We start from the raw sequence: 12,448 nt of genomic DNA on the forward strand, positions 1-12,448 counted from the left end.
TGCTTAATGGGTTTTTACAGTGATAGTGCACTGAATGCTAAGTACTGGGACAAACCAGGCTGCACTTGGAGGAGAAATATTATGTATGCATTTTATACATTTCAGAAATATCTGTGAAAATTAACCACTGTCATTGAAAAATACATATTTATATGTTATGAATATATTCCTATATATATATATATATATATATATATATATAGGAATATATTCATAACATATAAATATGTATTTTTCAATGACAGTGGTTAATTTTCACAGATATTTCTGAAATGTATAAAATGCATACATAATATTTCTCCTCCAAGTGCAGCCTGGTTTGTCCCAGTACTTAGCATTCAGTGCACTATCACTGTAAAAACCCCTTAAGCACTGTGTTCTGGTTAGTAGTGTGCATGCTATGGATATCTCACTGTCTTTAAAAAGAAGACATCCGAAGGCTGTGATGGTCACAAACACCGAACACATTCCATCCAAACGCACTGCAAACCAGCGTGAAGTGGTCAAGAACAGGAACCAGGCCTCTGCCGGAGTACACATGACATTTTAAACAACACATTATTAAAGTCAACAGCTAATCGGAGTCCTGTAAGTGGCCCATTCCTTTACCGACCCGAGTGCAGATCTTGATGAGCATCAAACGTTTGCTGAAACCTTTCCTCAGCTTTAAAGGCACGAATGGTGCAGAGGCCTTGCAGTGAGGATGACAGATGGGAGAATACAGGACTTCGAGCTGGAAGAGCGCAAAATACACACAGCCATCAAGACCAGACTCACTAAACATACAGGACACACAGCAAAGATGCTCTAAAGAAACATTAATATTATTCTCAGATTTGACAGGAGAAAACTGAAGACACTCACAAGTGGATTCAATCCGCTTGACGTCTCGTGATGTCCGCAGGAAGTAGCGGCGTAGAAACAGGAAGCTGATCAACAGAGGAAGAACAGGAATCAGAATCCAAGGGATGACAGAAGACGCCACAGCAATGACTCCAATGATTTGCAGAAACACCTGTAGTGAATGAAAGCACAAAAGAGGGAGAGATATACATAATCTAAATTTAAATAAATACATGGAATTAATTTAAAGTAAAAAATAAATACATTTATTAAATAAACAAACAAGTAGAAACACTGCATCACAACGGTTGACTGCTGGGTCATTAAAGCACTTAGTGGTTTTGGTTGCTCCGTTTGACCACAAACATTTCTCAGAGAACATGGACGAAAAAACGTCAGACTGCCATGACAGCATGACTCCACACTTTCTGAGTGAGATCTCATTTCAATTACCCATAATCCCCTGCTCTTATCCGTAACCGTGTTAATAACTTAAGGTTAGTGTTGGAATGACCACAGACTACGGTGGCACAGAAACTGACATTACTGTGCTTGTGAGTTTGGGACTCGACATTTAGAAGAACCTCAATAACGTCATAGTGAATCTCCCTTCTTAAACTACTTTTCAAGAAACCGCTTTGGTCGCTTCATCAGCGTGGTCACGTTCAGAACGGATTCCAGCATGCTGTTCACTATATAGTGCATGCCTACTACATTACAAAAATACTATCAGAAAATGTACACGTGTGACATTTTTAATTCATAGTGGCATCACCTTGGAAATCAAATGGTTAATTTGCAAATGAATCAATTTTTTGTTAAAATACCTGTTTGGTAATCCAAACAATGTTAAAAATTATAGATATTACTTACAATTCAATCATCACACTAGAAATGGAAGATCGAGTCGAGCGCATTACATTATGGGATACAGTATATACTCCATGTATTCCAGTGGTTTTGACTCCAGAGGCCGGGGCCAACTAAAAATCAAGATATTTCTTATTCTACCGTTTTAACATTTCTTTTTCCCCCTCCCACAGTCTTGAAAAACCTGGATATACTGTATGAAGTAGCCTAATTTTAAAAGTGTGATTTCTATACGTGGAAAGGATCTTAAAAATCCATGAGAATGAATATACACATTTACACATAAATTTAAAGCGCTAAAATATTTTAATCGCTAGAAATTGCGAGTAAAACATATTTACAAAAAAACCTTATCTTTAATCCTTATGCAGTAAATCATGAACACAGTATTACAAACTCATTAGTTAAAAAGAGTGGGAACTTTGAGGAACGTTCAGCTCCTAAAACTTCCGGAATCTTGAAATGTAAAATGTACAAAAAACTAGGAATGTCTATAAATTAAAATTGTAAAATGTTGACATTACATCAGGTGACCAAGAGGAAATATATTCACCTGAATCATGTTAAAAAGTTTGAGAACTGCTGGCGTAAACCGCACATTTGGCAAATGTAGTGAGTCATAATCCTGCACACAATATATATTTTCTGCAATACTTCTGGGCCCATTTACAGGTTCGGAAGCTGTAATCACAATGTGACATGACGCGTGTTGGGCAATGTTTCCTACATCTCAACTTTCACTAAACACGTTAACAAGACGTTTTTTGGCACTAGTGTGAGAAAACGAAGAGCAAATGATAATAACTTCCTCCATGATTCCTTAAATTATATAGTGGTGTTCTTGTAAGTCTGATCATTCCATCTTGAATGCACCAATATTGATAAATAGTACAAGCAGAATAGTAGAATGCCATTCTTTAGGAACTATTCAACAATGCATGCTGACTTTGCTGTCACACTAAAGGGAACCAATAGTGAGAGAGAGGACTGTGGGAAAGGCTAAGTGACTGCAGAGTTTTCTCGTCCTAAGAGAGAACAAGGAGGATTCTGCTGCCCCGCACAATGAAAAGCTCCTTAAATGAAAGACTATTGTACTTCCAACTCAGTCTGTCAAGTTTCAGACAATAGTGCTCTGAGCACATAAAGTGACGCCTGTCACCTACGTACTGACCACATTGTCATTTGCCAGGGAAAAAGCCACAATATGTTGTTGGTCTACAACATTTGGTTTACCAGAGCGAATAATGCATATGGCCACAAGTGATGGGTGTTCTAATACAGCCACGTCAGCATGTGCAGATTATGTGGTGTTTAACAGACACTGCGCCGCAAAACGTACCTGGATAAAATCCACAAATGTCCACGGAAGTAAGGAATCAAGGTGGCCGATGTCTTTGGAGAACCGGTTGAGGATTCTTCCTGAAATGACAAGGGAAAAGCCATTCAGAGAACAAAACTGCTTCTGTCACACTAAAGGGAACCAATAGTGAGAGAGAGGACTGTGGGAAAGGCTAAGTGACTGCAGAGTTTTCTCGTCCTAAGAGAGAACAAGGAGGATTCTGCTGCCCCGCACAATGAAAAGCTCCTTAAATGAAAGACTATTGTACTTCCAACTCAGTCTGTCAAGTTTCAGACAATAGTGCTCTGAGCACATAAAGTGACGCCTGTCACCTACGTACTGACCACATTGTCATTTGCCAGGGAAAAAGCCACAATATGTTGTTGGTCTACAACATTTGGTTTACCAGAGCGAATAATGCATATGGCCACAAGTGATGGGTGTTCTAATACAGCCACGTCAGCATGTGCAGATTATGTGGTGTTTAACAGACACTGCGCCGCAAAACGTACCTGGATAAAATCCACAAATGTCCACGGAAGTAAGGAATCAAGGTGGCCGATGTCTTTGGAGAACCGGTTGAGGATTCTTCCTGAAATGACAAGGGAAAAGCCATTCAGAGAAGAATCGGCTTCCAGATCATTGCACAATACCAAACCATTCAACTAGATTTAACAAGACCGAAAACAAGAAACAAGAAAATGACGAAAAACTGCATCACTGTTAATTCATATTTAAAAAGTCTTTGTAAAATGCAATAAATAAATAAAATTAATTAATTAAATTAATTACAACTAAATAAAAAAGAATTAAAAGTCTCTGAAAAATAAACTGACCTTTTTAATCACTTATGATATTTTTTAAAAAGTTATAAAAATTAATGATATTTCATGAACTAATAATTCAAGCTATCTGTAAAAAAAACAAAAGATGATGATTACACTAACTTATTCAGAAAAATCTGTTATTACTCTATATTTGATGGTTATGCCACATTTTTTAGAGTAAAATTTCTACTTTTCTTGAAAATTGTATAAGAGTTTTTTTAAAACCATATAAAACCAACATAAATCGAAAGATTTTAACAAGAAAGACACCAGATTTGTTTTAATATCTCTCCTTTTCTTTATCTTGGACACTCTTATTCAGTAACAGTGACGAAAGCATCACTAATTATAAAACAAGCTGAAATGCTGTCAGTGACGTGCCTTGCAAACTTTTCTGTTAAATTATTTTAACAATAACAATCCCATATTGCCATTTACTTCTTATCTAACTGGCTATGATAAATTCTGCCCATAAAGGCCTTTAACCCATGATTTGAGTGACTGGAAGGATAATAAATGGCAGATTAAACAAAAATAATGCAAACAAAGGAGAACTCAATCAACATTGGCACCATGCTGGATATCGGTTTGTCCTTTGTTAGAAATGTTTATGGCCAATCATGCTTAGATTACAAGTCCCAAAGAACTGGCAGACAACATAAACACCCACTAGCGTTAACCATTCTTTATTACCAGTGACCATAGATTACCAATGAAAAAGGCTAGAGCGCAGAGACACAGGATACGGTAGTTGTGTCAACTAATCCACATCACACGCTTATTCCAGCCATAAAAGTTTCCACAAAGTGATGTGATTTCTACGAGTGCCTCCAGCTGTAATTGTGCCTCGTGGGTGCGCTGCTGATAACAGTATCGTGAAAAAGGGCTCCAAACTGACTCTCCGGCAGCCATAAAATGATCTATTAGACTTTTGAGACTTGTAAATGCTCTTTTGCTCATGTTATCAATAGTAACACCCCGATAAGCAACTCTCAATGACACAGAACCCAGGTGTGCTGCTGTTTGCTCTTTAGAAGGTGAGAAGAAACTGCATTATACTGGCAATATCAACCGACTTTGTCCTGCGCATTCAAATGCTGACCACCATTATCACTATAATAATAATAATATAACATAATATAATATAATACATTTTCTTTTCAATAATTATATAATAAAACTTGGGATAATTCATATTTTTATTTTATATATATTTATATAAATATGATTATTAAATTATTATGATTATTTGGAGATATCATTTGAAGTTACCACCAAAAAAAAAAAAAAAATTTAAAAAAATAAATAGACTTAAATTACTTATATAGGTCAAATGTTACTGCAAATAAGGTGCAATAAAAAAACAAAAAACAACCCATTCTAAAAGGCTACAGCTCAGATTCATGCTCCATGGCATCAATCTAGAGCATCATTTTCCAGAAATAAACACAAGAGGAACAGGGAAGGCAAAACAGTCAGTAAGAGCTGAAGGTTTGACTTCACACACACCTGGACTTCAATCCAAACACTTCACACTCAACACAGCTAATATACATCCCTGCATGAGCAAAGACCTCAAACGCTGCCGTTTACTCAACACTCCAGAGTAAACACTCAAATCTAGAGCAAACATCATAGAAAAGGACAGTGGACTGGTGTGCTTTCAATGTGCTCCTCCTCTGGAAATCATTTTAAAACAACCAAAGTCAGTAACAAATTACAACAGTTACCCATAAGGACTAAATTAAGGAAGTATTTGGACAGTGGACATAAATGTTCAATGATGTTTAATAACTGCAATCCTTACAAAGGGGAAACACACTGACGCAAAATGTACAATGGAAATAACATGTTTTGTTTGAACATGTACCATGATACTTTCAGCGTTTTTGAACATGGTAACCAAACCTTTCAAAAGAAAAAAAAAAGAAATATACGCTAACAAAAACATAATGTTTTAGTTAGTGTATATTGTTTTTTTTTTGTTTTTTTTTTACCCTACCGCATAGCACCATGGTGATAGCATGTAATAACACAACACGTATAAGGACTACTCCAAATACCATGTGTAGTTATTTTTATTAGAATTAATCCAAGTATTGAGATTTTAAGCCTATTGTATTTTAATACATTCAAGCTATGTTTTGTATAAATTTAGTTTCCAAAACATTTAATATATTTTTTGAATGGTGAAATGTGTTGGCCATTACTTTTAACTTTAAATTTAAGTCATACACTACCGCTCAAAAGCAGTACTCAAAAAAAAAAAAAAAAAAAAAAAAAAACTAAGAAAAACCTTCATCCTGTTCAAAGGTTTTTACGCTCGTGACTCATTTAAGAAACTAAAACTTTTATTCAGTAAGGATGCATTCAATTGATCATAAGTGACAGTAAAGATATTTATAATATTACAAAAGATTTCAAATGAATGCTATTTCAAATAAATGTCACTGTTTCCAGAAAAATATTAAGCAGTACAACTGTTTTCAACATTGATAATAATAAGAAATATTTCTTGAGCAGCAAGTCATCATATTAGAATGATTTCTGAAGAATCATGTGACACTGAAGATTGAAAAATTCAGCTTTGCATCACAGGAATAAATTACATTTTAAAACATTTTCAAATAGATAAGAATTATTTAAAATTGTAATAATATTACATACATTTCATAATATTACTGCTTTTACTATTATTACAGTTGTGGTCAAAATTTTACATACACTTTGCAGTATCTATAAAACGTTAATTATTTTACCAAAATAATCATAAAATGCATGTTATTTTTTATTTAGTACTGACCTGAATAAGATATTTCACTTAAAATATATTTACATATAGTCCACAAGAGAAAATAATAGTTGAATTTATAAAAATGACCCCGTTTACGAGTTACCTGGATGATCCACAGCTGTTTTTTTTTTTAAATTGTTTTTAGTGATAGTTGTTCATGAGTCCCTTGTTTGTCCCGAACAGTTAAACTGCCCACTGTTCTTCAGAAAAATCCTTCAGGTCTCACAAATTCTTTGGTTTTCCAGCATCTGTTGCGTAATTAAACCCTTTCCAACAATCACTGTATGATTTTGAGATCCATCTTTTCACACTGAGGACAACTGAGGGACTCATACAAAAAGTTCAAACACTCACTGATGCTTCAGAACGAAAAAACGATGCAATGGAGGATTTTCTTTGTTGACAAAAATAACTTTCCTTTCCTCTGGCAGTAACTGCACATCAACAGAGGTTTTCCAAGAACAGCACAGGATAGATAAATTGCCCAAAGGACATTTCACAGGATGTGCTGCCCTCTGCTGGTCACTTCCTAGCTTGATAAACAGACAGGAATATAAGAAGCCTTTGGTGTTTTTGTACTCACCAATGGGGTTGATGTCAAAGAAGCGGACCGGGGTTCTCAGGATGCTGTTGAACATGCGGTTGTGTAACGTCTCTGCTGAGCTCACCAGAGCGTTAAACATAAACAGACTGCGCATGAAGCCAAAGATGATGGTGGCTCCTGTTAAGCCTGATGAACATAGGATACACAAATCACCATTACCATTGGGAGACACATGCAACATGTCTACATTTGTACTTTGGCTGACTTCGATCATGAGCATACCTGCATAGATGCCAAGATAGAAATTCAGGTTGAGCTCTTGAGTCGTGTTAGTGCTGATAGTGCCATTTGTGCCGTTGGAAGAATTGGTGTACGAGGAATGAAAGTCCAGCTTCTCCTGCTCTGTGGCCCTGTCAATCACAATGTAATGACGTTACGATAGTTGGTAAACACCAGAACATCATGTCCATCTAGTGTATTAAAGGGGTCATATGATGCGATTTCATTTTTTCCTTTCTCTTTAGAGTGTTACAAGCTCTTGGTGCATAAAGAAGATCTGTAAAGTTGCAAAGACTAAAGTCTCAAATCCAAAGAGATATTCTTTATAAAAGTTAAGAGTTAGCCACACCTACCTAAAACGGCTCGTTCGAACACGCCCCCACATACCTACCTCACTATGTGGGAAGATTTGCATAAAGCCGCCCAAATGTAATAATGTTCTTTTTAGCAGCATCATATGACCCCTTTAAGCACTATTTAGGTTGTTCAAATAAAATGCAATTAGTCTACTTAATGCACTACAATACGTAGTGTTGTTTTCGATCCAGCATGATTTCGACTTGAATTATTCTATTGAAATTTATGCATATATTTAAGCTTTTTTTTTTTTTTTTTACTTTTTAGAGTGACTTTGCAATAAAAACAAGAAATTGAAACAATATTCAAAGAAAACGATATACAGTTTAATTAATATAGTACACTTTAAATAATACATCAACATTACATATAATATAACGACAGCATATATATTAAAGGGTTAGTTCACCCAAAAATGAAAATTAGGCTGCGTTTTACTCACCCCCGAGGCATCCTAGGTGTATATGACTTTCTTCTTTCAGACGAATCCAGTCGAGACAATTTTTAATATAACTCCGACTGGATTCGTCAGAAAGAAGAAAGTCATATACACCTAGGATGCCTCGGGGGTGAGTAAAACGCAGCCTAATTTTCATTTTTGGGTGAAGTAACCCTTTAAGATTTAGGTTTTTGAAAAAAGTCTCTAATGCTCACCAAGGATGCATCTATTTGATCAAAAATAAATACAGGAATACTGTGAAATATTATTCCACTTTAAAATAACAGATTTTTCTGGATTCATTTATGAATGGAAAAAGTTCAAAAGATCAAGATTTTAAAACAGAAATCTTTTATAACATTTTAAATGTCTTTACTGTTGCCTTTGATTAATTTAATGCATCCTTGTATTCATTTATTTAAAAAAAATCTAACTGAAAATGCATTTACAGCAATTCAATGTACTTAAAAACAAAAGCTTAGCAGCATAGATATTAGAAATATTATTGATCACTCACCAGTATGAAAGCCACCAGTCATGAAGAATATAAAAAGCCTATGGGGCAGAAAACAGCATTAGCATGAATCTGTAACCGCGAGTGAGAAGTCTTTCAGTGTATAACACTGCTGTGTCTTATACCTGTGCCAGCAAGTTGAGGAGAACAAACGAAATCAGCATAATGACGTTGGCTCCAGCTCTGAAATATTTCCAGTACATGCGAAGGCCGATGGTCCCCTCAGTGCGCGTCTCCTCGGTCATGGTATGCACAGGCTCCACCTACCCATGAGGAAAAACAATTTGATTCTTTCACTTGGTGGAACTGTCTATTTTTATGACCAGACAGTAAGTAACATCCCACACATCCACTAGATGGAGCTATGGACCCATCTGAGCTGTAAATGTGAATGTTACAGGAAAAGTTCACCCAAAAATAAATGACAAGTCAGACCTACCGGCAGCTGATCGGACTCATCTTTAACAGACAGAACAGATGAAGAGTGAGAACGGACGGAGTTCTGGGAGAGGGTGCGGCTGCGGGGGGAGCGAGGAGCCTCTCCCTTTTCACCTTCCTCTTCCACGTCCTTCTTCAGCAGAGAGGTGAAATCCACTCCCGATCGCTGCAGCTCGGAGTATGTGCCACGTGCCACCATGTGTCCCTGAGAGAGACAACAGGAGTTAATTTTGGCTCATTTATTCACAGGTGGAATGCAGATTGACTGGTCTGTGCTGTTACAGCTTACCTCCTTCAAAACCAGGATCTGATCTGCAGCCTTCAGGTACTGCAGCTGGTGAGTAACCAAGATCGTAGGCTTTTCCTTCAGAATACCACAAATACACCTGCAAGGACAATCAGTGCTCTTAACATTTACGGCAAAGAAACAGTGAATACAACAACACACTTGGTTCAAAAGTTTGGAGTCAGTAAGATTTTTGACTGATTTTGAAAATCTCTTATGCTCACCAGGGCTGCATTTATTTGGAAAAAATAAAAAATTTTTTTTTTTAAAAAACATTAATACTATGAAATAATTACAATTTAAAATAACATCTTTCTATTTTAAATGCAGTTTATTTCTGTGATGCAAAGCTGAATTTTCAGCATAATTACTCCAGTCTTCAGTGTCACATGATCCTTCAGAAATCATTCTAATATGCTGATTTGATGCTTAAGAAACATTTCTGATTATCATCAATGTTAAAAACAGGTATGCATTTATTTGATTGGATTTTGCATTATTATTACTTTTGATCAATTTAATGCGTCCTTGCTATATTAATGTGCATATATAAATTATATATATATATATATTTTTTTTAAATTTATTTTATTTTAGGGCTGTCAATCGATTAAAACATTTAATCGCGATTAATCGCATGATTTAACTCGTGATTAATCGCAACTTAAACACACATTTTTATCTGTTCTATATGTACCTTAAATTAATACCTTTTAAGTTTTTAATACTCTAATCAACATGGGTGTGGACAAATATGGATGCTTTATGCAAATGTATGTTTATTATTAGTGAAACCATACTCAACATAGAGCATAAAGAATTCAGATACAGGTTTTCACAAAAACAAAGAGTTTTTTTAAACCATTTTTAAGAAATTGAATCAAAAGTCAAAAGTATCAATTATTATATTAATTTAAACAATTATTATCAATTGATTATTATATTAATTCAATAACATATAACTATATTTTACTGGCTTAATTTTTAGATTTTTATAATGCATTATCTTCTTATCAATCTACCAGTTCACATTTACAACTGCGCGTTTGCTGCATGAAAGCAGACAGGTTTATTGAAAATGCTAATTCATTCTCTGCCAGCAGATGGCGCTGTCGGAATGGCAGAAATAAAGAGGTTTCTCCGACAGTAAACAAAGCAGAGCAGCAGCTGACTTTGAAACATGCAGCGCTCATATTTATTCAATGAAATCATCTCCTTTTGAAGTTTAATCGTCACATTAAGCCATATCGCAATTCTTGTCTTTTCCTCCCTAAATTTAAGACCTCTTGAAATCATAATTAAGACTTTCTTGTACCATTTAATACTTATGGCCTTAAATATGTTAACTAAATTTAAGACCTCTTAAAACTTTAAGGACCCGCGGAAACCCTGAAACAGAAAATACGCGCAGCCTTAATCGCGCGTTAATACAATTAGTGCCGTTAAAATGAATTTGCATTAATGTGTATTAACGCGTTAATTTTGACAGCCCTAATATATATATATATATATATATATATATATGTGTATATGTCTGTTGCAGAGCTTGACTGTCCCTGAAAACTAAAAGCTTTCAATGTATGGAAAAGAACATCATGAAGATCAACAGTAAAACACAACAGGATCAGTGAAGAGTATGAATTTACTGTTCAAACAGGTGTCTGCCCACTTCTGCATCCACTGCACTCAATGGATCATCCAACAGGTAAATATCAGCATCCTGATACACAGCCCTAAAACCCACAGACAGTAACAGATATGTTACTAATAAACTAATAAAACAGCTCTTAAATATTCCTTTGCATTAGCAAATATATGCTAGTTTGCTATTTTGAAATTATTTATTTTTTTCCATTTCATATATTTTTCACATTACAAAATGTCATTGTTTAACTATATCCTCAGCATGTCCATGATGCAGTCTTCTGAAAGCACATACTATGCTTTATATACATTATATCATTTTTAATCTTATTTTGTTCAGAACAATGTATCAGTTAAAGTAAGAAATGGGGTTTTATTAAATTATGTGTATATGCCTGTTGCAGAGCTTGACTGTCCCTGAAAACTAAAAGCTTTCAATGTATGGAAAAGAACATCATGAAGATCAACAGTAAAACACAACAGGATCAGTGAAGAGTATGAATTTACTGTTCAAACAGGTGTCTGCCCACTTCTGCATCCACTGCACTCAATGGATCATCCAACAGGTAAATATCAGCATCCTGATACACAGCCCTAAAACCCACAGACAGTAACAGATATGTTACTAATAAACTAATAAAACAGCTCTTAAATATTCCTTTGCATTAGCAAATATATGCTAGTTTGCTATTTTGAAATTATTTATTTTTTTCCATTTCATATATTTTTCACATTACAAAATGTCATTGTTTAACTATATCCTCAGCATGTCCATGATGCAGTCTTCTGAAAGCACATACTATGCTTTATATACATTATATCATTTTTTATCTTATTTTGTTCAGAACAATGTATCAGTTAAAGTAAGAAATGGGGTTTTATTAAATTGCCGAATTTGTATAATAAAGGTGAAAAATGGTTGATTTTTCAAGCGTTAACAGGTTGGGATACCTAGCCAGGTTGACTCTAGCTTTCTGTCCGCCACTGAGGGTTGCTCCTCTGTCTCCGATCACAGTCAAATCCCCATCAGGAAGCAGCTCCATGTCCTGTACAAAACAGAAAGAACTACAGTATTAGTATACTACAGCTTACAACAACAAGATGTCCAGTTAATGTTTTATAGTATTTAAAGTTTTATGAAGATGTGAAGTTAAAGTTTTAAAGCAACAACCAAATACTAAAACTAGCAAGGCTGCATTAAATTGATCAAAAGTTACAATAAATGCATTTATTACAAAAGATTTCTTTTTCTGATAAATGCGTTTTTTTTTTTT

General features: G+C 35.0%; 1 protein-coding gene across 1 annotated transcript in view; it reads right to left on the reverse strand.

Annotated features, from left to right (window-relative positions):
• Positions 1–12,448, reverse strand: part of abcc4 (ATP binding cassette subfamily C member 4 (PEL blood group)) — a 35,369-nt gene that overhangs the window by 8,508 nt on the left and 14,413 nt on the right. The window contains exons 13-22 of the mRNA XM_016518502.1: positions 9,534–9,630; positions 9,246–9,449; positions 8,932–9,069; positions 8,810–8,847; positions 7,500–7,627; positions 7,257–7,403; positions 3,565–3,644; positions 865–1,015; positions 614–733; positions 414–524 (exon numbers count right to left, since the gene is read on the reverse strand). Of these exons, the coding sequence (XP_016373988.1) occupies positions 414–524; positions 614–733; positions 865–1,015; positions 3,565–3,644; positions 7,257–7,403; positions 7,500–7,627; positions 8,810–8,847; positions 8,932–9,069; positions 9,246–9,449; positions 9,534–9,630 (1,214 nt within the window). The remainder of the gene's footprint in view (positions 1–413; positions 525–613; positions 734–864; positions 1,016–3,564; positions 3,645–7,256; positions 7,404–7,499; positions 7,628–8,809; positions 8,848–8,931; positions 9,070–9,245; positions 9,450–9,533; positions 9,631–12,448) is intronic.

This window comes from Sinocyclocheilus rhinocerous, unplaced genomic scaffold (genome assembly GCF_001515625.1).
Source record: "Sinocyclocheilus rhinocerous isolate Xijiao unplaced genomic scaffold, SAMN03320098_v1.1 scaffold1982, whole genome shotgun sequence".
NCBI classification, from domain to species: domain Eukaryota; kingdom Metazoa; phylum Chordata; class Actinopteri; order Cypriniformes; family Cyprinidae; genus Sinocyclocheilus; species Sinocyclocheilus rhinocerous.